Consider the following 25,971-nt stretch of genomic DNA (forward strand, 5'->3'; position numbering starts at 1 on the left):
TAAAATTTTCTCCACTTTCCACTTTAGCTTACTTTACTGTAAGAATAGAGTATATACTACATATAACATACAAATATATGTTCATCAATTGTTTATGTTATCAGTAAGACTTCCAGTCAACAGCAGGCTATTAGTAGTTAAGTTTCTGGGAAGTCAAAAGTTATATGTGAATTTTCAACTTCAAAGGGGATCAGTGCCCCTAATCCAAGTACTGTCCAAGGGTCAACTTTATACAGCAATTTCACTTCTCAGAATTTATGCTGAAGAAACTAGTAAGATATGCATACAAATACATAATTGTGTTTATGGATGTTCATAACATCAATATTTACAATGGTTTACAAATGGAAACTATCTAGATATCCAATAACAGGGGATTAGTTACAGAAAACATGGTGCTTTCAAGGGAAAATTAACCTGTCATTTAAAAATCATAACACAAAATAATATTTTAGCATTTGAGAAAATGCTTGTCTATATTATCTACATATATACATATATATGTGTGTGTGTATATATATATTTAAGTGAAAATAAAATAGGTTACAAAGAATACGTACCCAGTATCCCGATTTGTTTTTTTAAATTACATAAACATACGTAGAAAACAAACCCAGTCCTACTTTTGTGACTACCCGAAAAGCTAACATTTTAATTAATTCGGATATCACATTAGTATTTATTGAACACCAATTACATGCTAAATACATAACAATAGTTCTCTTAGATCTTATAGTATTTCTTTTTTGCTTTTATTTTTTAGTGATGCTTTCAAAAACAGAGAAGATAATAAATATTCTCAAGCAACTCTGATCATGGTCACATATCCCACCCCCGACAACATGCTCCTAGAGAACACCATCGTCCCTATTAACACTTCCCCACTGTACTGTAAAATACTTGTTTTGTTAACTGTATCTCCCACCAGGCTCCTGGAGCACGTGATCATCATTGTTCCCCAAGTGCCTGGCATATATTTGGTGGTCTATAAATATGAAATAGCAAATGAATGATGGTGCTATGAATTCAACCACACCTATACTTCTTTTCACCATCTGAGAGATACAGAGGATCCAAATCTTGGTAATCTAAATGCATGCCTCCAATACAAAGATCTCCAATAATCACCAGGCCTGAACCACTTCTCAGCAACTGGCCAGGCTGCAAGGAACCATATCAACTCCTTACTAGGACAGCTTAAGCCTCTGAAGAAATTATCTCATGCACTAAGGAATGACCTGACATAAAAGCCTACTTGAAAATAAGCTGATGCCTGCCCAGAGGGAATAATTTAAAATAACTTTCAAGAGGTGGGAGAATCATATACTCATTCCATATTCATCAGGTGTCTTCTATGTGCCAAAGAATCAATCCAATCCAACCGATAACATTTTCTCTGAAGATAGCTGCCTCTTGGAATACTGGTACAGAGATTCAAGAAATTGTATCACAGACCATCAGTTCTGCTAGTACATGTATTTCTTTGACAGGAATGACCTTAGACGTGATTGGTAAATAGAGGAATGATATCTGTGTTGGTTCATATGCAATTTTTCCTAGCTTGTTAATACTTTGCAGCAATCAAGGTAAGCACTCTCACAGGGAAACAGAAAGACTTAACAACATGTAAAGACCTCAGAACAAAGCTGGAAATGCACTCAAGTGCCTTTCTTTAACATGAGTAGTGGCTGACTTACTGGCTTTAAGAACCACTATGCTTTCCACTATGTTGACCTCATGGCAAAACTGCAAGAACAGCTATGAAAACATTTCTCTTTATACAGATAAACGAAGAAGGCTACACCCTGGATCAGACTTAATTTCAATAAAATCGTCTCTCTTAGAAGCAAATGCCCTCTGCAATCCACAGAGACAAGAGGGAAGCAAAGCTCAATGTGGAGACGGCAAAGGCTGGACCAACTTGCTAAAAAAGTTCCACGGCTCTTTAGTGGTCTGCCTCAATCCTGTTTTTCCCATAAACTTTGTTATTCTTAGTGGTGCGTGATTTTGCAGAATGCCAGGTACAGATAGAGTCTGCCCTACATATCCATGGGTTCCACATCTGTGGATTCAACCAACCGCAAACCGAAAAGATCCAAAAAAATGGAGAGTTGTGGACACTTCCCTACAGAGAGAGAAGTGAGCCACCCCTACACACGGTTTTACCACCACCAAGAGGCCATGAGCTTGGGAAAGAAAAGACAATAGAGGGTAACACTCAACATAAGGACAAAAAAGGTCACATAAGGTACTTTATATACTTAAACCAGTCTTCTGCTCACTGATTCAGTCAACAAGTAATTGAATGTACAAGCAGGTAGAAACCTAGAGAGAAACAAGAAAACTGAGTGCCTATCCCACTGATTATTTCTTCCTGACACCCAAACATCTTAGCAAAAGATTGACCAGAATCGAGTTGCAAACTCTAAAGTCTTCTGGAGCCCAGTGAATGACATAAGGAGAATGGGTGCCTGGTAATAGGGAGCAAGGGGACAGGGACAAGCTAGAGATCATATGCTCCATCTAGAAGTGTTCAAATCGTTTTTCTTATCTACCATTGAGCCAAGGCAAAATGTGTATGCAGCCTAGACCTGGCTCACAGGATGCCACTCCATGGCCCCTATGTTTAGCAGAATACAGACCAGGGCATCTGGATATTTCAATTGGGATCCAGACAGATACCTGACTCTACGACATAACCCAAAATTTAAAATCACCTTCCTATAAGTGATGGCTACAATGCACGAGAAGATGATGAGAACTCCACTACAGGAGAAACAAACCAGAACTATCTATCAAGATCCAAGATTTTCGAACCTGAGCTTGATTCCTTATTTCTTCATTATGATTGAAGAGTCCTATTACATAAACAAAGGTTTTGTTTTCTGGTGTCTTTAAAAATCAGCACCTATTCCTAAAAACTGCTTTATGGAGGTTCACTCTTTACAGTTTAATTGTCTGAAACGCCAAAGAAAAGATGAAGAATCTCTATAATTCGTCACACTTCACCATAAAGGGTCAAAGATAATGTCAGCAGACACACAGGTGAAATATATCAATTACAAATGTAAGAACTCTTAACCCACTAAAAATGTGTTTTCTTGAGTAGAGATTGCGAGAAGTCATTTTATGTACACTTTAGTATAATATTTAATGAAAGCAATAAACAGGTCTCATAATTTAGAATGAAATCTGTTTTCTTTTTTTCCTTTCAAGGCCAGTCAACATACACTGGATATTCCAATATTTTTCTTAAATCAATATTCTACTTTTTACCCACACAACAACTTTACAGTCAGAAATATATATGCTAATGTACACTTAGCACTTCTTAATTGTTCTTACAGCTAAATTTGAACAATAAATTAAATTTCTCAGTATATGTTATGTAATGTAGACACAGGCTATAAAAATGTTGACATTGGTTATATTCTCGTAATGCAATTTAGTCCTTTTAGTAATGACTATGCAAATAATCAGCCACGGGAAAGCCATTTTCCATCTAGTACAATTACCTACTATCACAGAAGTAATTATTATTATTGTCCTGCTTATTGAAATTCTATAAAAACTCTTCAGATGCTAAGATAGTTCCAAAGCCATCGTGAAAACTCTCATCTTAACAGACTCATCTGGCAACGACAATTACCAGCGTTAAGGAGGGCAGTTGCAGATGAACATTAAACAAGAAATTATCCCCAGAAGGTTCATAAGTTCTAAACTTTAAATGGGGAAATACTGATGGCTCCTAGTATATCCTCTTAACACCTTCAAGATACAACTTTTCACTCAGGCAAGGTCAACAGCTCTAAGAAGACTCAACCTCAATGGGTAGAAAACTCCACGATTCCAACCAGATCAGTTTCACCCCTAAACAATATCTACTTTCAGCCAATGCCCCCATAGTGCTGGTTACACTTCAGGAAACTCAATCAAACCTTCTGTTTTACTGTGCTTCAATTTTCCATTTCAAAAATTGTTCCACCATCTTGAAACAGACCAAGGCGCTTGGGTGATCCATTGGCCACATCTGCCGAAGTTCTTCACAAGATCTCTATCCAACTTCACCTTGTCTCTTAGCATAGATGAGGAGGCCACAGGGCAGTGAATAGGGCAAGGTACACCATTCTTTCAAGGAGCTCTAAGGTCTCCCACCCACCCCACCTGAACCTGCGGGCCGGCAGTCCAGGCCTGGGCCTCACCAACTCCAGAATCATCCACAAGACCATGGTCACACAGGAGACCTGTGTTCCTTTCTCCATTCTTCTTCTCTAACACTAGTCAGCAAACCTACCATCTGAAAAAGCTTCAACTGCCCACAAGGGCCTAGAGGAAAGAACTTCTTATGAATCAGCCCTGCAGTCTGTCGTGGGTGGATCACCCTGCAATGTCTTACGCAAAAGGCTAATTCTACCCCTTCTTGGTGCTCATCTCAATGCAGCCCAAAGCCTTGAGAACCAGATCGTGTCAACCAGGGAAGGGCAGGTCCAGGCTAACCCATGCGGCTGGTTTCTCGGAGGCCCAGCAGGCCCTCCGGTTGAAGATGGCTGGTCTCTTAACTTCTTTATCCTCAACCTGGTCTTGGCGGCCAACACCTCTGAGGCCATTCCCTCCGGGGAGTGGTGGCTGGCTGTTCCTTGTGTTGTCCACTTGTGGAAAACCCAAAGCAGGTACAGTTGTGTTCCTAAGCCCTTGCTCCCCAAAGACCATGGGTGTTCCTCCATTGTTTGAAAGACGCCAGACTAATGTCTTCCTTCGCCACTTTTGGGAAGACATGAGTATCCAACGCTGGCTACTACTCATTAGGACCTGGAGCCAGGTATCCACTGAGGGTGACGAGAGTGCTGGGTGCTGGGCGCTGGGCTCGCATCCGTGTCCTATGTCCCCATCGCCTCGGACTTCCACGTTCTCCTCCCACCCAGGGCCCTCCGCAGCGCCCCCTTTCTCCCCCAGGGAGCACTACACCCGCAAGGGCCGCCCCCACGCCCGAGCCCGGAGGGCGTCCGAGCCGGTGCGGGGGCAGCAGGTGGGGGCTGAGGGAGGTGGCCCGGGGGCCCCGGGGAGCAGTTTGGCGGTTGTCCCCCCGAACCCCCACCGAGCCGCCCCCTTCGCAGCCACCCGGGACCCCGCCTCGCCCCGGCCAGGCTCCACTCGGATCGCCCGCTCCCCTCCTCCCCCGCGCCCCCGGCCCAGCCGGGCCGCGCACCCCCCGCCCCACACCCCTGCCGGCCGCGGTTTGTTTGGCCCCCCGCATTCCCAGCACGTCCGGCGCCGACTTTTACCTGTACTTTCTGCACTCGAGGCGGCTCGTCGGGCGAGAAACACCTCCCCGGGACCGCTACCTCCCCCGCCCCGGCTCCGCCCGGCTTCCTCCTTCCCCTCCAAGGCCGCAAAGTAGATGGAGTAAGAGAGTGTGTGTGCGAGAGAAAGAGAAAGAGGGAGCGGGCGCGGGCGCCGCGGGAGGCGGCGGGCGGCGGGCGGCGGGCGGGAGGCGCGCCCGGCCCCCGCCACCCTCCGGCCGCCGCCGCCGCCGCCGCGGGCTCGGCAACTCTGGATCGCGCCCGGCTCCGGCCCCGGCCCGGTCCCCGCCGCCCGCCGCCGCCGCCCGCCGCCGCCCGCGGGCTGGGGCCGGCCCGCGCCCCCGCGTCCCCGTACCTCGTAAAGGTCCCCAGAAGCCATGCCAGGCTGCGGAACTTGGCTCGCCGGTGTGCGCGTCTGCTCGCTCGCGCCCTCCGTGCGTGTGCGCGCGGGGGCCGGTGTGCGCGTGTGTGTGCGCGCGTGTGTGTGCGAGTGTGTGTGGTGTGTTGAGTAAACTGTGTTTTTGCAGAATGACAGGCTTGGGGGCTGCCTATGCGCAGAATCAGAGCGGGCGGCGGCGGGGCTGGCGTAACCGGCAGCGGCGGCGGCGGCGGCGGCGGCGGCACGAGCGCGGGCAGCAGCGACGGCCGCGCAGCGCGCCCGGGAGGCACGGACGCGGCCCGAGCGCCGCGGCCCCCGCGACCCGGCGACCCGGCGGCGGTGGCTGCAGCCGGCAACGGCTCGCCCCGGCGCCGCCTGCAGGAAGCCGCCCGGCGCCCGCCGCCGGCCCGGACGCTGCTGCCACTGGGCGAGTCCCCGCCCCCCGGGAGCCCGGCCCGGCCCCCGGGGCGGGGAGGCGGGGGCTGCTGCCCGGCCGCGCCCCGGGGGACCGGTCCCGTAGTCGACGAGCGCGCGGGCCCGCCCAGCCACCCCGGGTCGGCTTTGGGGGCCGCTGGCGGGGCCCCCGGGGGACGGCGGGCCAGGTGCCCGCCGGGCGTGCCCGACCCGGGGCTGCGAAGGGGCGGCCGGAGAGCCAGGTAGAGGGCTGCGGCTGCAGACCTCAGGGAAGGGGCCCCAACCGTGCCCCGCCGGCCAGGGGTCCCCACGTCCCTCCTCCACCCAGGAGGGGAGTGGGCACCGCCTGGGAGACCTGGCCCCTCGGGGCTGCTTGGCCCCTCCCTCCAGGCTGGGTTGTAAGATGTGGAGGCCACAGGGAGGAGGGATGAAATTGCCCATCCAGAGGCACCATGGGGATCCAGGACAGGCGTGGCCACCCAATAAACCCTGGAAAGTCTTTAGAACCAGGCGTGGCCTTCCCTCAACAACCCCTCTCCCCGCATTTATTCACTCATCCCTTATTCAAACATTTACCAAAGTCAACCCAAGTGCACAGTGTCCCTGGACAGGCACAACTGGGACCCTGCCCACAGAGACTTTGAATCCGCAAGTGAGGAGTGTAATGGAGCACTCAGTTGTTCTAAAAGGTCATCCTGCGTGTGGCAGGCTGCGGAGCTGGAGGAGCTAGAGAAGCCCTCCAAAATCCAAACCCGTTCCTAAGCCATCTCTTGCTACCAATATCATGGATAAATGGTCACCCTTCTGCTTAAAGGGTTCTCCTTATAAAAATATATGTATATAGTTACTTCAGGACCTGCAAGGTCGGACTTCTGAAATTGGAGGAAAGATCTTCATCCCCACCCATGAAGTGCCTGCCTGCCTCCAGATGTGATGTGTCATTAACTCACGTGCTCCCTGGCTCATTTTCTACGTGGGAGGCTGTGGGCAGGTCACTGAACCTTGATGGGAGATGGTGATAGTCACCTAAGTGATTTAAATAGAATTAAGGAGAGGATCTATGTACACATGAAGTGGCCTGTCCATCCTAGCAGAACTCAATAAAGGTGATTTGTATCTGAGTCTCAACCTGGACTGCCCTCATGGAGTGTGAGATGGCAGAGGGGCTCGAGAAGTTGTTTAATCCACAAGTTGTCAAACTTTGAAAAGTGACCAAATTTTTGAATCCTATTAAAAAAAAAAAAAAAAAAATCCATGGAACCTGGAGCATGTCAGGCTCATTCCAGGGCACATGAGTTTGCATTTGCTGTTCCCTCTGCCTAGAATGTCCTTCCACATTGAATCAATCTGGAACACTCTTGTTCTTCCTATAGGGGTTCGTTCATCTTTGTATCGCAAGTATCTTCCACTATTCCTGAGAGACAGCAGGTACACAGTGAATGTTTTTCCAACTATGCCAGTATAACAAATTTTATACCAATTTCTAGTAAAAATCCCGCAGGAAGATGATAAAGGAAAAAATGGTAAGGGTAAGGAATTAATAAATCAGAAAGCATATTTGGCTTAGAAACTGTTGAAATTGTTATAGCACTTCTCTCTTCATATTGATATTTTCCCAGTGGTCATGGTTTTAAATAATAACAGTAATAATAAGCAGTTCTCTATCTGTAGGTAGCAAAACAAATTTTAATGATTCTTAATTTGTACTCATGAATAAATGCACCACCATAGCATGAGGATGTAATTTGGAAGAAGACAAGAAGGAAACTAGGCTTGGAAATAATATAGTCAGCCAAATTTGAATATATAATCAGTAGTTTTACAAAAACACCAAAAGCTTGACTTGTACTGGCCAAGTACTCCCTGAGAATGTGACTGCAGTTTGAAAAACCCTAGTCTAGACAACAGTTGTTTACAGAGTTCACAGAAGAGGATACTTAGTGTGGATGGCCATGCTCAGGAAATGTTTCAAGACTGAAATGGATCTTGAAGACTCATAGAAAAGGAAGGACAGTGTTTTCAGTGAGGAGAAGAATTCAGGGTAGATGGCAGGCAATTCTACTATGGGAGGGGTATGAGAAGATTAGAAGACTGGTTTATAGAGGTCACAGGACCCTGGATGATGAATGTGGGTCAGTTCGTGGAGAGTCTTGAAAGCCAAGCTAAGAAGTTTACTATTTAGCAGGTCAACAGTGGAGAAACTGATGACAACTTTTGAATCAATCAAAAGCATGTGGCTATCAAAAGTGCGCTGTAGAAAACAAATTCCGAAAGAAATATGGGAAATCGACTGCAGGGTTTGAGGTTAGGGGCAGGGAGACCAATTGCAATGGTCCCTAGTGGTAGCAGTAGAAATGAAGAAGAAAAACTGGATTTGCGAGATGTTCAGAAGGAAGAACCAGGCTAACTTTCATTATGGTTACTCCACCTACTTCCATGAAGCATTCGATTCAGATCAGCAGGACTGGATGACTAACAGGATGTGTGTGCATTGAGGACTCGGGGAGGGGCCGCGACTGAGGAAAGGATACAGAGATGACTAAGGTTTTAAACTGAGTGACTGAGCTACCCATCCGTCATAACGCCATTTTATTTTGAGCTTACCCCCAGACCATGGCTAGCTTCCAGAAAAGGCAGGTGCTTCCTGAGGGATGAAGGGGGGAAGGGTCTTCACCCACGGTAGGCAGGTCAGCCCAACCAATTAACAGTGAGGCTCTAGGTTCTGCAGATGATAGAGAACTAGTGTTGCTCATGGAGAATGGAAGATAGCTACCATCTTCCACAAACTGTGGTAGACTATTCATACTGGTCGTAACTCAAGATCAACTGATAGAAAGCTCTAACTTAAAACCAGAGAGTATTTCCTGACTCACATAGACTAGGAAAGAATGGAATTGCTCTCAGGATTGGCCGGATTCAAGGTCTGAAAGGATATAAAATAGCCTGTCTTATTCTCTCCTTCTTTCTGCATGCTGGTATCTTTCCTGTTGAAGACAGGCTTCTGCCATGCAGCTAAGAATATGACACCTGGCCACTCATCTGGGCTTATGCCTCATACAGTATTTCTAACTCCCAGGGAAGGACTCTATTTGGCCAATGTAGCTCCTATGCTGTCTTACCGGTCCAATCACCATAGTCAATAACTGATAGGACACTATGATTGGCCAGGCTTAAGTCACACTCCTATCTATGGGAATAATGACAATTGGCAGTTTTACCAGAATTACATGATGGGACTCGGGTATGAGCAGAAGCCCAAACAAATGGTGGGAGGAATTCTGAAACGGTAGGTGTTTACTCTACACCAAAACAAATCTGAGGCAGAAAGGGAACTTAGAAGCAAGGGCAGTACCTGCCTGGAACACGGCCTTTTTAATATAATAGAGCAATACCAGCAAGTTTAATATCCAAGGAAAGATCGTATCCACTGCCTTGACAGTGGCATTGAAATGTGGCAATATTCTCCTTCCGGTATTACTTGAGACATAATCTTGACCTCCTGTATCCTGTGGTGGCTGAACATTTGGGCTCTAGAGGCAGATGGCCTGGGTTCCAATTCTTGCATCGTCACTACTAGATATCTGCTGTCAGCCTCTTTGTTTAACCTCTTTATCCTTCCATTTCCAAATATATGTGTTATTTATTACTGCATGATGAATTATCCCCAAAACTTAATGGTTTTAAACAAAAGATATTTCTGATTTCACAGTTTGTGTGGGTTATGGATTCGACAGCAACTTAACTGGGGGTGGTTCTGGTTCAGGATCTCTTGTGAGATTGCAGTCAAAATGTTTGCTAGGACTGCATTTACCTGATGGGTTGGCTGGGCTGGAGGATCCACCTCCAAGATGACACCCTCATATGGCTGTTGGCAGGATGCCTAAATTCCTAGCCACATGGATCTCTCCATAAGGTTGCTTGGGTGTTCTCATGTCATTCTCATCTTGGCCCCCCAAATCCAACAAAATGAAGCAAAACTGTCAAAACTTCAACTTTTTCGAGCACAGAGCAACTAAGCTGATGTTATAGTCCATGCTAAGAAAGCTATTTGATGCAGAGATGATTTACAACATGTCAGGTTGGATAACTGGAGATGTTATCTGATCCACACACCTCACTTTGAAGGTGGAAAAACTAAGACCCACATTGGGTGATCCAAGAGAGAGCACAAGGAGGAAGTCACAATACCTTTGAATATCTCATCTTAGACACCAAACATAGTCACTTATTCTGTTCTTTAGAACTGAACCACTAAGCCAAGCTCATACTCAAAAGGAAGCAAATTAGACTCCACCTTTTAAAGGGAGGACTATCAAAGAATTTATCGACATAGTTTAAAACTACCACACCCTATCTATAAATTGAGGTGTTAGATACCCCAGAGAGTTGTTTTCAGAATTAAATAAGCTAATCCATGCAAAGCATCTATAATAAGGGCTGAGTAATGGTCCCTGTTGTAATTACAACTATTACCCATTTCAAACTTAATATGAGTCACTAATATCCTTGAATGTCAAAGATATCTATAGAAAGGCATTAAGTCAAACAAAACCTTCAAACTGAGTATTGTTTTCAAGCTATGCAGAAATTCTTGTTACTAATTAAGCTTTATTTTCAGCATTCATTTGATATATTTTACTTCCATAATAATGTTTATTATTATTAAAGTCATACTTATTTAATATCTACAGTGTGCTAGATATTACTCTTGTTAAACAAAATAGTGTCCTACCCTTATGGAGCTTATTCTTGTTGAACAAAACAAAGAGTATCCTATCCTTATGGAGCTTACAGTACAGAGGAGACAGAGAATAAACCAAGAAAATAAAATATAGATATACATCATTTTATTTCAGGTAGTGAAGTGAACTAGGAAGAAAACTGAAGCAGGTAAAGGACAGGAACTGAGATGGAGGGTGCCGGGAACAGGAAGGGGTGCTGGCTTAGATAAGGTGCTTGGGCAAGACCTCACTAAGGTGGAGACATTGCAACAGAAATTTGAACAAAGTGAAGGAGGACACAAATCAAATCAAAGGGCAGAGAATGTCAGAGAGAGAAAACAGCAAGGGCAAAGCCCTGAGGCTGGAAAAGCTGGGTGTGTTCAAGGTCCTGCAAATAAGCCAGTCTGGCTGAAACCAACTGAGCAAGAATGAACATGGGAAGAGACAGAGAGCTAACCAAGGTCCGGGTAGGCCAAGGAAAAGAATTTGGATTCCTCCAAGTGACAGGAGGGGTCATCTGGGAGTCTTTGAGGAATGGAATGATATGATCAGATTACTCAGCTCGTAGATAAGAGAATGGTATGAAGAAGGACAAGGGTGATGCTGGCCACCTTGGGAGAAGTCCCTGAGTGAAGTCCTAGTGATGTGGAATAAGAAGGAAGCTGTCAAGATGAAGAGATGCATTTGGATTGAGGATAAATAGGATAACACTTGAGACATGAGGAAGGGAAAGGAATGCTAAATTTTTAGCCTGAGTATTCAAGTGAATGGAGGTGCCATTTACTGAGCTGAGGACAATGGGTGAGTATTGCATTTGTAGGTGGTATCAGGGGTGGGTGAAGGGAAATCAATAGTTCCATTTTAGGATAATTTTGAGGTGGGAATTCAATATCCAAGTAGAGTCAAGGAGGTATTGGATATGTGAGTCAGGAACTCGGCTGGACATTTATGTGGCTGGGCAGCATATCAATGACAATGAAAGGATACTCGCTATGATCACTCGTGGGGTGAATGCAAGTCTGAAAGAGGAGGGGCCCTAGGACTGAGCCCTAGAGCAGGTTAGCATTCAAGGGTCAAGAAGAGGGTGAGGAAGAAGTGAAGGAGTCTAAGAAGGCGTGATTGAGAGAGGGAACCAACAGAATGTGCTGTCCCAGATTCAAATGAAGAACAGCAGAATGAACATTAAATGTTGGTGGAAGGTTGGGTAAGAAGAGAACTGGGATTTGGCAACGTGGAGATGGGTTTTGGTGGTACAGGAAAGTTCAAAGTCAGACTGAAGCAAGTTAAATAGAACTTTGGCAGAGAAGAAGTGCAGATGGTGAGCACAGGTGACTCATTCAAGGCCTTTTGCTATAAAGAAGCAGAGAAGTGGGTCAGTAGGTAGAGGGGGGCGCCAGACGCAGGAAGAGTTTTTAATATAGAAGCTATTGGCAGGACGCGGTGGCTCACGCCTGTAATCCCAGCACTTTGGGAGGCCGAGGTGGGCAGATCACGAGGTCAGGAGATCGAGACCATCCTGGCTAACACGGTGAAACCCCGTCTCTACTAAAAATACAAAAAATTAGCCAGGCATGGTGGTGGGCGCCTGTAGTCCCAGCTACTCAGGTGGCTGAGGCAGGAGAATGGAGTGAACCCTGGAGGCAGAGCTTGCAGTGAGCCAAGATCATGCCACGGCACTCCAGCCTGGGCAACAGAGCGAGACTCCATCTCAAAAAAAAAAAAAAAAAAGCTATTACAGTATGTTTGTAAAATGATAGGCATGCAATAAATACGGGAAAATGGTTGTGCAATGAAGAGAAGAGAGAATTGCAGGAACAGAGTCTTTGAAAATGCCAACAGAGAGGGGATGCAGAAGTCCAAAGTGGAGGAACTGAACTTAGGAGCACAGAGTCAATCTGTATTAGGTTGAATTCTGTCCCCCCAAAATTCATGTCCACCCAGAACTTCAGAACATGACCTTATTCGCAGATGTGATTAGTTAAGATGAAGTCATTAGGGGTAGACCCTAATCCAGTAACCAGTGTCCATATAAGAAGAAAAAACAGAGGCAGAGGCACACAGAGAGAAGGCCATGTGAAGATGGACACAGAGATTGAAGTGATGCATCTGCCAGACAAGAAATGCCAAGGATTGCCAGTTACCACCAGAAGCTAGGAAGAGGCAAGGAAGGATTCTTCCCTGGAGCCCTGCCAACACCTAGATTTCAGATTTCTAGCCTCCAAAACTATGAGAGGATACATTTTTATTAGTTTAAGCCACCACATTTTGGTAATTTATTACAGCAGCTGCAAGAAACTCAAACACTATCCACTGGAAGAACAAGCATGGCTGCAGATGAAGTGGCCTGACAGATTGGAGCTCTCTTTCATTATTTCTGTATTCTCCATAAAATAAACCATGCAGTCATCAGATGAAAGTGAGGAAAAAAGAGAATGTATCAGATAGGGGAATGTGATTTGCCTGAAACAATATTGGTTTGACTGTTGTATCCCCCGCCTCCCCCGACACACAAAAAAACTGTTACTAGAACCTCTTTCACTCCCAAAGGTATCCACATTTAGACAACAGGTGAATGGTTTTTCTAGTATTAGATATTTGAGGACATATTAAAAAATAGGAAAAGTCAGCTCAAGAATGGGTTAACTAGAAAAATATCATGGCAATGCTGGAAGGTGCCGAAGGCCCACTGGATATTTGTGGTCATAAGTTAAAGTTAGGCTAGTCAGAGCAGTCAGTGTGGTTGTAATTTATCCATTCACAATCAGCTGTTCAGGGTCAGGCTGAAGGAGATGGGGCATTGGATTTAACCAAGGGTGGGATTTGCCATATGAGGTCAATAGAAGGAGAGATGAGTAAGAGAGTTAAGAGTATTTGTAAGGAAGTTATTATAAATGATGGAATGATGGTTACCAATCTAGCTTAGGCTTCATAAGGAGGGATGTAATGACATGGGGTTTGGGGTGGAGGTGACTACAAACAAAACTGTCAGTCAATGGATTAGAACAAAGATTGTTAGAGTAGGGCCACAACAGCAATGAGAAGGACTCTTGAAATGGTGCTGCCAGTAATGGCAGCTACCACTCATAAGCATCTGCCTGGGCCACCTGCTTTCCAAGTGTGGCCATCTTTTGTTTCCCTCGGCTCTTTTTTGCCTCCCCCACTTACACTGTAAGGACCTGCTGTTGTCCCAGCCAGGATGGAGTCAGGATTAATGTTCAGAACTTTGAAGACCTGAAAGATAGAGAGTGAATTTGGGATAAGAACTGAGGGATGGAAAAGACCATGGATATTGGGGTTGGGAGAGGGACTGAGAAACGAGGGAGAGCAAAAAGGAAAGACCTCCCAGAAACCCAACTGAGATTCTCTTTGACCGTAAATAAAAGGAAAAGGAAAGAAATGTGTTGCACTGTTTATGGACTCCAGCAGTTTCTGGTAATGAAATGAATTTACCATTCCTTCTAGGTATTGTAGGCAGAACTTAATGATTTCATGTATGTTGCATCATTTTATTGTTTCAACAAGGTAAGAAACATTGGCTTCATTTTATAATGTAAGAAGAAAATTTCATGACCCCTGGGACATCCTCTGGAAAAGACAGGTAGAGCTTCTGTTGCCTTAAGTAGGCCCAGACTCTCTGTTGGCTGCATGCTTGGGAAAAGCTCCTTCTTGCACATAGCCAACATGGAAGAGAAAAAATACTCAAGTTGTTGGCCTCGAGCCTTGACTAAGCAATAGTCCTGTGACTTTGAAACCTTGGGGTGAAAGGTGGATGGAAGGTAGGAAGCAAGCAGTATCAATTTTTTAGTTGTTTGTGTTATAAGAAGAAAGAGCTTAGATTTAAGTTTGTGAGTTCAATGCTCCTTTGTCTAGGAAGATCAAAATGCAGTTTTTCTTTGTGCATCGTAAATCAGTGATATTATTCTGAAATGCATATGTGTCCATCGAGCGCCTAACTGCTCTCTGTATCAGAGTTTCTTAACTTTTTGGTCTTAGGATCCATTGACACTCTTAAATATGATTACAGACTTTGAAGAGCTTTTATTTATGTAGGTTGTATCTATGGATATTCAGGCTATTAACAAACTGAAAAAATACAAGAATACACACACATAAAAATAACACACAAACACACATTCCATTAGCTGTAAATGCAATAAAGTTATCTAGAGTTGCAGAGCTTCTAGAGAACTCCTCTATACACTGGTGAGAGAATGGGCACGAAAAAGACAAAAAGTCTTGGTATTACTGTGAAGATAGTTTTGACTATACGGATTCCTGAAATTGCTTCAACAGCCGCAAGTTTGCCTGGACCACTCTTTGAGAACTGCAGTTCTAAAGAATCACGAAAAAGGCTGTCTGTGTTATGGGTAAAGTTGCATCTTTGCAGATGATATGAAAATGTTTCTTTTTTAAATAGAATGCATTGTTCCTACATCTTGGGAGGTGAAAGTGCATGTTCTCGTTCAAGAAGTGTCCTCAACCAGAGGAGCCCAGGAACACACAGGAAATGAAAGCATCATTCTTCACCACAAGCATTGGGAAGAATCCTAAGGGAACATAATTAAAGGGTATTGATGAAGTCCTATGGGTGAGGTTTTTTCTTCTTTCTCCTCCTTCTTTTTTAAGTATTTTACCCTTTTTTTACAATGAAAAATTCCAACCCTATGCAAAAGCAGAACGAATAATACGAGTGTGCATGTACTTGTTACCCAGCTACAAGATCCACCAGTTCAAAGCCATTCTTATTTCATTTCTACTGCCCTATTCCCACACTACACACACTAGATTACTTTGAAGCAAGTCCTAGACATTACATCATCTCATCAGAAAGTGTCAATATATATCTCTAAATGATAAGAGTTGTTCTCTTAAATGTAACCATGACTCCGTCATTACACCTAAATTCACACTAATTCCTTAATACTATCAAGTATTCAGTTGATGTCCACATTTCTCATAAATACTTTTTGTCTCATACTCTTTGACAGTTGGTTTATACAAATCAGAATCTATACATCTATTCATGATACTTGTTTTCAGTGTTTCTTAAATCTTTGTTAACCTTTAGGTACCTCATCCCTGCCAACTTTTTCTTGCAATTTATTTGTTAAAGAAGCTGGATTATTTCTCAGTGGTGTCATTTAGCACATTCTTCTCTATGGAGTATTTCCTATATACTGGTAGCTAGATTTAGAGGCTTGATCAGATTTGTGTTTGTTTCGCGGGCAAGAGGACTTTATAGCTGGTAGTGTGTGCTTTCATCACAAGGCATACTATGTTTGCTTGCCCTCCTTTTTGCAATCTTTGCAGTCACTGATGACCCTTGCCTAGATTCACTATTTCAATAGAAGTTGCAAAATCGTGAGCATCTATTATTTCTTCCCTATTTATTAGCTGGATACATGTATGAAATCTTCCCTGATCAACTATCATTTCTCTGGGGTACATTTGTGCAGGAAAGGCTAGCCAAGTGATTTATTCTTTTCCTTATCAGTTCTCTAAACGAGTTGGTTCTCTACCATCCTCCAAAGGATCATGAGGGATTTTAGTGTCATTGTGAACTCATGAACTTTAAAACATTTAATGTTTCACCACATTGCCATTGTTCCTCTTCTTTTAACTTTTTTAAGTTCCAGGGTACATGTGCAGGATGTGCAGGTTTGTTACACAGGTAAATGTGTGCTATGGTGGTTTGCTGCACCTATCAACCCATCACCTATGTATTAAGCCCGGCATGCATTAGCTACTTTTCCTGTTGCTCTCTCCCCACCCCCACCCTCCCCCAACAGGCCTCGGTGTGTCTTGTTCCCCTCCCTGTGTCCATGTGTTCTCACTATTCAGCTTCCACTTACAAGTCAGAACACGAAGTGTTTGGCTTTTTGTTCCCGCATTAGTTTGCTGAGGAGTGGGAATATAAATTATTTCAACCACTGTGGAAGATAGTGTGGCGATTCCTCAAAGATTTAGAACCAGAAATACCATTTGACCCAGTAATCCCATTACTGGATAGTATATACCCAAAGGAATATAAATCATTCTATTATAAGTATACATGCACGCATATGTTCACTGCAGCACTATTCACAATAACAAAGACATGGAATCAACCCAAATGCCCATCAATGATAGACTGCGTAAAGAAAATATGGTACATATACACCATGGAATACTATGCAGCCATAAAAAGGAACAAGATCATGTCCTTTGCAGGGACATAGATGTTCCTCTTCTTGTTGCCCAAATTGCTCCTGCTTTGGGTAGCAGGAGCTCCTGAGCCTTCCAGCTAGCTCCTGAGCCTTTGCTAGCATCCTTGCTTTCTCGTATAAGATACTCAGACTCATCTTGACCATTTCCTCCACCAGACTTAGGGTCTAACATTTCACCACTGATTCCTGGTTCCTTTTACTAAGAAATGATATTAAGATACCATAATGTGAACACCAGGTTGTGGCTATGGGTTGGTCATTGTTCCTAGTGTTTTCCAATGGACAAAGCCCAAAATGTTTTGTAGTTCTTTTAGAACTTACGGTATATCCCACAAAGGATGTCCAGTCAAATGACTTTGTTTTAAAGTCACTTGAAACAACTTCATGCTTGGTTACGTCACCAACTCACTATTTGCTAAGATTCACTTGTTTTCATTTTGATTTTTAGGGATTACATTTTAATTGTTAATTTTTTAATTGTCTGAAACATTTACATGATTCCAAAATTAAATCAACAAACAAGGTATAGTTAGAGAAGTCTAGCTTCCTTTACTCCCCTTGTAGGTAACCATTTCATGGTTTATTACTGAATTTTTAATATAAACAGATAAACAGATACATGTATATACCCCCTTTTCTTAGAAAAAGTTGGCATGCTATGCAGTTTTCTCTACCTTGCTTTTTTCAGTAAGTAGTATATCCTAGATCATCCTTAACATTATTCAGAATTACTCTTCCTTCAGACAGCTGCATAATACCCCATGATGTGGCTGTATCATACTTTATTCAACCAGTCCCCTATTGATGGACAGCCTTTTACAATTACAAATAGTACTGCAATAATTAGCTTTATGCCTGTGTCTTTTTGAGTTTCTGCTAGCCTATAGGGAGACTTCAATTTTATGCTGAGTAATTTGACTGCAGAAAACATACAGGTGCCTGATCATTACAATCTGTTTGGAGAGAGTGTCCAAAAGAACACTGTGTGCAGGGTGTTAGGCTTATTTTTATTTCTGAGAAGTGTGGCCTCTACAACTGTCAGTCATCCTGGTGGGAACCAATCTGGGGATGACAAGTGAGAATTTGCGGAGGGGCAGGAACCTGAAGCTCCACCACGGAAAAGGGCATCAGAGGAAGCCATCAGCAAATAAATGGGGGTGAGCAGACTGTACCAGGGTCATCCCATCTAGGAAGTGGCCCTGGAAGTGCTGGCTGGGGACTCAGGCAGAGGCACTTGAATCTGTGAACTCAGCGAATAACTCAGTTATTGGTTTTAATTTTCTGTGTGTTCAATTTTTCTTGTTTTATGTCAAGATCTTTAGACAAGTTTTGTGAAATGTTACAGCCATATCTCAATCGTGCTGTGGAAAATTAAGAGACAGCTGTGTACGTGCTTAGAATGTGGTAATAAAGCCGAGAGTGACCATGTCTCCTACCCACTGTCCCCAAGGCTGAGACTGGCAGTGACAGCAACTCAAGGGAACACCATGGCTGGTAATTCCAGGAGGCTGATCCTGCAGAAATCCACGTGGACAGAGAATGGTGCCATGGAATTAGGAGATGGTCCAGATTTGGGTCCTGTTGAATGCAGTCACATATCCTGATGAAGGAAGGGCACAGAAAAGATGCATAGATATGCATTCTCAAGAGTACCTTCCTTCAAATTTGGAAAAGACTATTGTGTATTAACTGGGGAAATAATAATGATTAAGTGATCGATAAGCAGACTACAAAACAAGGAGTCTGGTACACCATTTTCTCAATTAACCATTTATAAAATATAAAATAATTTCTGGAATACAGACACATTGTCTTAGTCCATTTGGGCAGCTATAACAAAATACCATAGACTGGGTTAACTGTAAACAACACAATTTATTTCTCAAAGTTCTGGAGGCTGGGAAGTCCAAGATCAAGGCAGATTGACCTTTTTATAACCATTTTAGAGACTCATTTCCCAATTAACCATTTATAAAATATAATTTCTGGAATATAGACACATTGTCTCAGTCCATTTGGGCAGCTATAACAAGATACCATATACTGGGTAAACTGTAAACAACATAATCTATTTATTAAAGTTCTGGAGGCTAGGAAGTCCAAGATCAAGGCAGATTGTGTCTGGGAGGTCTCATTTTCTGGTTCACAGACGACACCTTCTCTCTGCATCCTGGAATGATGGAGAGGCAAGGCAGCTCTCTGGGGGCCCTCCTTTATAAAGGCACTCATCCTTTATACACAATTCATGAGGGCTCTACCCTCGTGACCTAGTCATCTCCCAAAGCTGCCTCTCTTAAAACCATCACACTGGTGATTAGGGTTCAATGTGAGAATTTGCAGAGAGGAAACAAACATTCAGACCTCAGCACACATCAAAGTGAAAATGATAGCAATGAAGTAAGAATGGGTAATGGAATCATAAGTAATTATGTTTCCTTTGTCTTTTTCTGTGTTTTTTAAAGTTTTCTGTATTGAGTACATATTTATTTCGAAACTAAAAGTATTATTTTGAAACCAAAATATTATTTTGAAATAATTTTTAAAATAAAAAAACTGAAAAAGACATTAACAGGAAATATGAAATATACATGGGCAATGAACTTAGGAAACAGGCTATTCAAACACACTTAAAATAAAAGAAATTCAACATAAAACAACACTGAAATGTCATTTTAATCAATTGATTATTTTTAAAAATTATTTCAATATATACTGTTGCTAAGGATGTAGAGAAAATGGCTTATATACAATTTTTGGTAGGAAGCTAAATTACAACTTTCTTTTCTGAAAGGAAATTTGGAATTGTTTATCATACTACTTAAAATATTCCTACTCTAGGGCCCAGTAATTTAACTTCCACAAAGTAGTCTAAATAAAAAAAAAATCAGATATGTGCCTAACGACTTATGTTTTAAAGTACTTGTTACAGTTATTTTTAATACCAAAAAAATCAAAACTCAAATGTTCAAAACTAAAGGTTAATATTCTGCAAGTAATTAAAATCATGACCTTTAAGAAAAATAGTTAATGACATGGTGGTAAAGTTCATTATACCTTGTTGAGTAGAAAAAGCAGATTACAAAACAGAATGTCTAGTATCACCACAGTTTTATTTATAAAATTGTGTGCATGTGCATGAAGATGTTAGCAGTGATTGAGTCTAGACAGAGATTTGGATTTTCTCCCATGGACATTGTTGAATTTTCCAAATGTTCTACAATGAACCTTTAATACATACACACTTAAAACATAGATATATTTATAGCATTAAAACATAATGTTAGTTAAGGAAATGTTTTTTAACTTTTTTTTTCTAGACAGAGTCTTGATCTGTCTTATTCCACCCTGACATGCTAAGCATTTGGTTTTTTGTTTTTGTTTTTGTTTTTGTTTTGAGACAGAGTCTCACTCTGTCCCCCGAGGCTGGAGTGCAGTGGTGCAATCTCAGCTCACTCCAATCTCTGCCTCCCGGGTTCAAGCAATTCTCCTGCTTCAGCCTCCTGAGGAGCTGAGATTACAGGCACACACATCCATGCCCGGCTAATTTTTGTATTTTTAGTAGAGAGAGTGTTTCACTATGTTGGTCATGCTGATCTTGAACTCCTGACCTCATGACCCACCTGCCTCAGCCTCCCAAAGTGCTAGGATTACAGGCGTGAACCACCGCCCCCGGCCGGAAATGTTTTTTAAAAGCAAGATTCTGGAAGAGGAGTCTACAGAGAAGTGATGGGAGGAGGCTAGAACAACCCATGTGGTAATGGACTGGAGCTGGAGATGTCAGTACGAACATATTTCACTTAATATACAGATAGTTATATATAAAAATATGTGTATATATGCAGGTAGGTATATACATATTTCCTTATTCTGTCAACTGAGGGGGTCTAGAAGTAACAACACCCCAGTAGCATTGAGCAAATCCACTGCCCAGATCTGGATTTCTAATACCGTTCTCCAGTAAAAAGAACCAGGGTGTTTTTGCTTTAGAGAAATGGCTGATTCTAGGACTAGGATGGGAAATACACAAGATGAGCCTGGAACATCTTATGAGTCCAGAAAATAAGGAAGTGCTCAAAAATAAATAAACCCACAGTGATGAGGGCATGTCAAAGAAGCCAACTGAAAATGTTGCCAGTGGTCAAAGCTGGAACAATTTGAGTACAAAATAAATGCAGTAGTATTGGATTAAATTCAGAGTATAAAATAAATATTTATGAGTCAATAGTGAAATAACTAAATAAATAAGTAAATGGTTGAGAACAGACATTTTCCTGTGCAGGAGAATTCCAAGTGATGTATATAGATGCTCCAGTCTCAAGGAGATTGAGCATAAATCCCCACTCCTTAACAGTGGGGTGCACATAGTGACTTCCTTCCAACGAGTACAGTATGGAAAGGGTGAGGGGGTGAGCAGTGATAACCTTACCAAACCTGACAAACACGACCTTAGCCAGGTGATCAACACCAACAGCAACAGGGACAAATCATGTGAACAACATGTACCCTTGAAACAATATGATAAAAATGCTATTTTCCTCAAAAACCCATAATCCCAGTCAAATCATGAGAAAAACATCAGACAAATCTCAGCCAAAGGGCATTCTACAAAATATACAACTAGTACTCCTCGGAACTGTCAAGGGTACCAAAAACAAGGAAAGTCTGAGAAACTGTCACAACCAAGAAGAATCTAAGGAGACATGTCAATCAAATGTAATGTTGAATCCTGGATGGGATCCTGGAACAGAAAAAAGAATATTGGTTAAAATTAAGGTAATCTGAAGAAAATATGGACTTTCGTTAATGAGAATGTATCAATGTTGGTCACTAAGTATGACAAATGTACCATATTAATGTATGGTATTAATAATAGGGAAAACTGAGCAATATATGGATCTCTCGCTATTATCTTTGCAAATGTTCTGAAAATCAAAAAATATTTTAAGAAATGACATTTTTTAAAAATCTAGGTCCTTTAACAACAAAAAAAAAACAATAAAAGCATTTTCATAAATTGACTCTTCAGAATAAGTGGAAGACCATTAAAGGCAAAGTTATTTCTGGAGAAAAGTATTATTTTATTGATCTAAATTAACAGTATAGCTAAAAATACATATTAAGAAGAATATTTTTCTCTTAAAAGTGAATTATTACACTTTGCTGAATGTATAATTATCTACAAAGCTGTAATTTCAGTATTCTTCAGCACAAGGTAAGTGGGAAGATAGGGAATTTAATCTGAGAAAAGACACACCTACTAAATAATAAGAAACCCAGGAACAGCCTACCTCTAAAGATAAGCTACTCCAAAATTCAGAAGAAAAATTTCAAAACCTAGCTGAGATTCTCAAAAAAGAAAGAAAAATAATAAGCTTTTATAAATATTTTATAATAATAGAGACTCGTAAGGTAAGATTGAGATGAATAGGCAACAGAGATTTTTTTTTTAATGTGAATGACAGAAAAGATTTCAAGGAAACTGTAAATGCTATAAAATTAAAATCAACATTGTAAGGCTGGGTGTGGTGTTTACACCTGTAATCCCAACACTTTGGGAGACCAAGACGGGCAGATCACTTGAGGTCAGGAATTCAAGACCAGCCTGGCCAACATGGTGAAACACCGTCTCTACTAAAAACAAAAAACTAGCTGGGCATGGTGGTACCTACCTGTAATCCCCGCTACTCAGGAGGCTGAGGCAGAAGAATCACTTCAATCTGGGAGACAGAGGTTGCAGTGAGCTGAAATTGGGCCACTGCACTCCAGCCTGGGAGACAGAGTGAGGCCCTGTCTCAAAAAAAAAAAAAAAAGAAAAACCAACATTATAGACAATTGACAGTATATGATGTGGATAGTAAACTTCAGAATACTCCCTTTCCCCTTGACCCGCAGAATTTAGCATAAAAAGACAAAGATTTTAAGATGAAGAAAGAAAATATGTTAATTATGGAAAATGGAGATTGGAGAACAAAGATATGATAAAAATTATGACTAAAGAGAAAAAATACAACAGAAGCAAAATCTGAAGATATCATAGAAGAAAGTGGTGAGCTAAAGTTTTAACAGGTTAAAACTGTAACCATTTTATACAAAGAAAGTAGTTATTTACATGTATAGACAACACAATAACATTCTCATATTAACAAGAACTCAGTAAATATACTTTTCATGTGCCCTTCTTGAAAAAGAATTTGCCTGATTGTATGCTGTAATCAAAATTTAAATCTTAGGAATGGGGCTGCAATAAAACTGAAGTTGGTAAAAATACTTAAGTTTAAGTCGTTTTAAATCTAGTTTTTTGTTTGTTTGTTTGTATGAGACAGCCTTACTCTGTCATCTAGGCTGGAGCACGATCTCGGCTCACTGCAATCTCTACCTTCCAGGTTCAAGCAATTCTCCTGCCTCAGCCTCCCGAGTAGCAGGGATTACAGGTGCCCGCCACTGTGCCTGGCCTAAATCTAGTTTTAAAATGGAAAGGGGAAAGTAACGATGTAATAATAATTTGGTACGAAGATCTATGAAGAAGGAGGAAGTGAATTTTACTAAATACTTTCTCTCACATGGAAGACAGAGCATTGGGAGCCCCAAAATAACTGCTTTGCTCCTGATCCCACAATTAGAAAAAGAAACAAATTTAAAACACCAAAGATAATTCATTAATAGAACTTATGTGCTATATTAACCTCTAAAACACCGAAAAATATAATAGTTAAGTCATTATACTCTACACAGCTTAAGGTAGAAAATAAAGGAGACAGCGAGAAGTTAACAAACAGAAAACATGAGTTAAGGTAGCAGGGGCAATATCTATCATAAGGACCAAGGTGAATGGGATAAATGCCCAGAGAGAGGCAATGATTCTTAAATTAGGCCCCCAAAATACAATGGGTCAGAAACGACATGTTTTTCACAAAATACAAATATATAAGTGATTATAACATGTTTAAAAAACAAAAACTGTAAGAGACATGGTAAAAATGTAAAATGAATATTAGATTTTTTTAAATCTAGACAAAAACACTAAATGGAACAAAGGGGGACATTTTACAAGAGTAAGAGTCATAATTCAAAATAAGGATATGATGCACTATTCAGCAAATACTTATCAAAGCTCACAGCTTTTCAAAGAAAATCATGTAAAACATCTAATGCTAACTGCTACTAAAAGTTAAAGTAAGATAAATAACTTTTTTGGGTTGTTCTATTCCTCAGAATATTCCATTTAAATACATTTTTTAATGTTAGCAATACAAAGAAAAACTGACACCAACTGTAATTTGGAAAAACTCAAACATGCCATTTCTGTTTTAGGAAAGTCAATTGGACAAAATATATATATATATTTTATTTATTTATTTATTTATTTATATATAAAGATCCTTTATATATATATGTATAAAGATCCTTTATATATATGTGTGTGTGTGTGTGTGTATATATATATAAAAGATCTAGAATATTAAAAGTTTAGAAGTTTAATTTTAAAAACAAAAACTACAAAGAATTTTGGGCTGGGTGCAGTGGCTCATGCCTACAATCCCAACATTTTGGGAGGCCAAGGTGGGAGGATCACTTGAGGCCAAGAGTTTAAGACCAGCCTGGGCAACACAGTGGCGAACCCTATTGTAAACTGCACATTTGAGGGATCTAGGTTGCGTGCTCCTTCTGAGAATTGAATGCCTGATGATCTGTCACTGTTTCCCAACACCCGCAAATGGGACTGTCTAGTTGCAGGAAAACAAGTTCGGGGCTCCCACTGATTCTATATTATGGTGAGTTGTATAATTACTTCATTATATATTACAATATATTGATAATAAAGTACACAATAAATGTAATACTCTTGAATCATCCCAACATCATCCCTTCCTCCCATCCATCCATGAAAAACTTGTCTTCCATGAAACTGGTCCCTGGTGCCAAAAAGGTTGTGGACCACTGACACAGAACACATAATAAAGTACAATAACGCCATAAATAAATTACAGGAATTTCCTGAGAATAATACATTCTGAGAATAGTCCTTTTAAAGCAAATCCCCTTATAAGGAAGTTCAAAATTTTATAATGTGAAAAAAAAGTTGGAGTAGAACTTTACCTTGAAAATTGAAACAAAAAATTATCACAGAGAGTCTATTTTATTGCATATTTAATGAAATTAAGGAACCAACATTTTTATTTTTTTTTATTTATTTATTTATTTATTTTTTTTTTTTTTTTTTTTTTTTTGAGACCGAGTCTCACTCTTGTCACCCAGGCTGGAGTGCAGTGGCGTGATCTCGGCTCACTGAAACCTCTGCCTCTCAGGTTCAAGCCGATTCTCCTGCTTCAGCCTCCTGAGTAGCTGGGATTACAGGTGCTCACCCCCACGACTGGCTAATTTTTTTTTTCTTTGTATTTTTAGTAGAGATGGGGTTTCACCATATTGGCCAAGCTGGTCTTGAACTCTTGACCCCAAGTGATCTGCCCACCTCGGCCTCCCAAAGTGCTGGGAAAAATTAAACATTGATTTTTGCATATTTGTTCTGACAAAATTTAGGAGCTCAGGATACAGCCATCCTTCATGTTTGAATAATCAAGAGTGATTTTTCTTAAGAAAAATCAAAGCCTTTATCAGCTTCCCAAAGGTCCTTTTAATGATTTTCTATTTAGATATTTCTTCTCTGAAGTTATCATGTCATCACCTTGTAGGTTTTTCTCTTTTAGCAGCATTCTGCCAGATCCTAATTTAACAAAGAAATTTGAGTGATTCCAGCAGTTCTCCAATATCGCTTTCATCAACTTCATAAAATTCTACAGGATCTCTTTTTAATCAAACCTAATATATTTGCTATGTTTTGTCAGAAAAAATATGCAATAATCAACTAGAGGTTACTAGACAAAGAAATATGACCAGACCAACAGGTATAGGCCCCAGTCTTACTGGTAAAGAAACCTTGAAGATAAGAGCAA

At 41.5% G+C, this 25,971-nt stretch overlaps 1 protein-coding gene across 1 annotated transcript in view; it reads right to left on the reverse strand.

Annotated features, from left to right (window-relative positions):
* The window catches only part of CDYL2 (chromodomain Y like 2), a 204,710-nt gene extending 198,993 nt beyond the window's left edge, over positions 1-5,717 (reverse strand). Inside the window, exon 1 of the mRNA XM_028841318.2 lies at positions 5,656-5,717. Within this exon, the coding sequence (XP_028697151.1) occupies positions 5,656-5,679 (24 nt within the window). The 5' untranslated portion in view covers positions 5,680-5,717. The remainder of the gene's footprint in view (positions 1-5,655) is intronic.
* Between the last annotated feature and the right edge of the window lie 20,254 nt (positions 5,718-25,971).

Source organism: Macaca mulatta, chromosome 20 (genome assembly GCF_049350105.2).
Source record: "Macaca mulatta isolate MMU2019108-1 chromosome 20, T2T-MMU8v2.0, whole genome shotgun sequence".
In the NCBI taxonomy this organism is placed as follows: Eukaryota; Metazoa; Chordata; class Mammalia; order Primates; family Cercopithecidae; genus Macaca; species Macaca mulatta.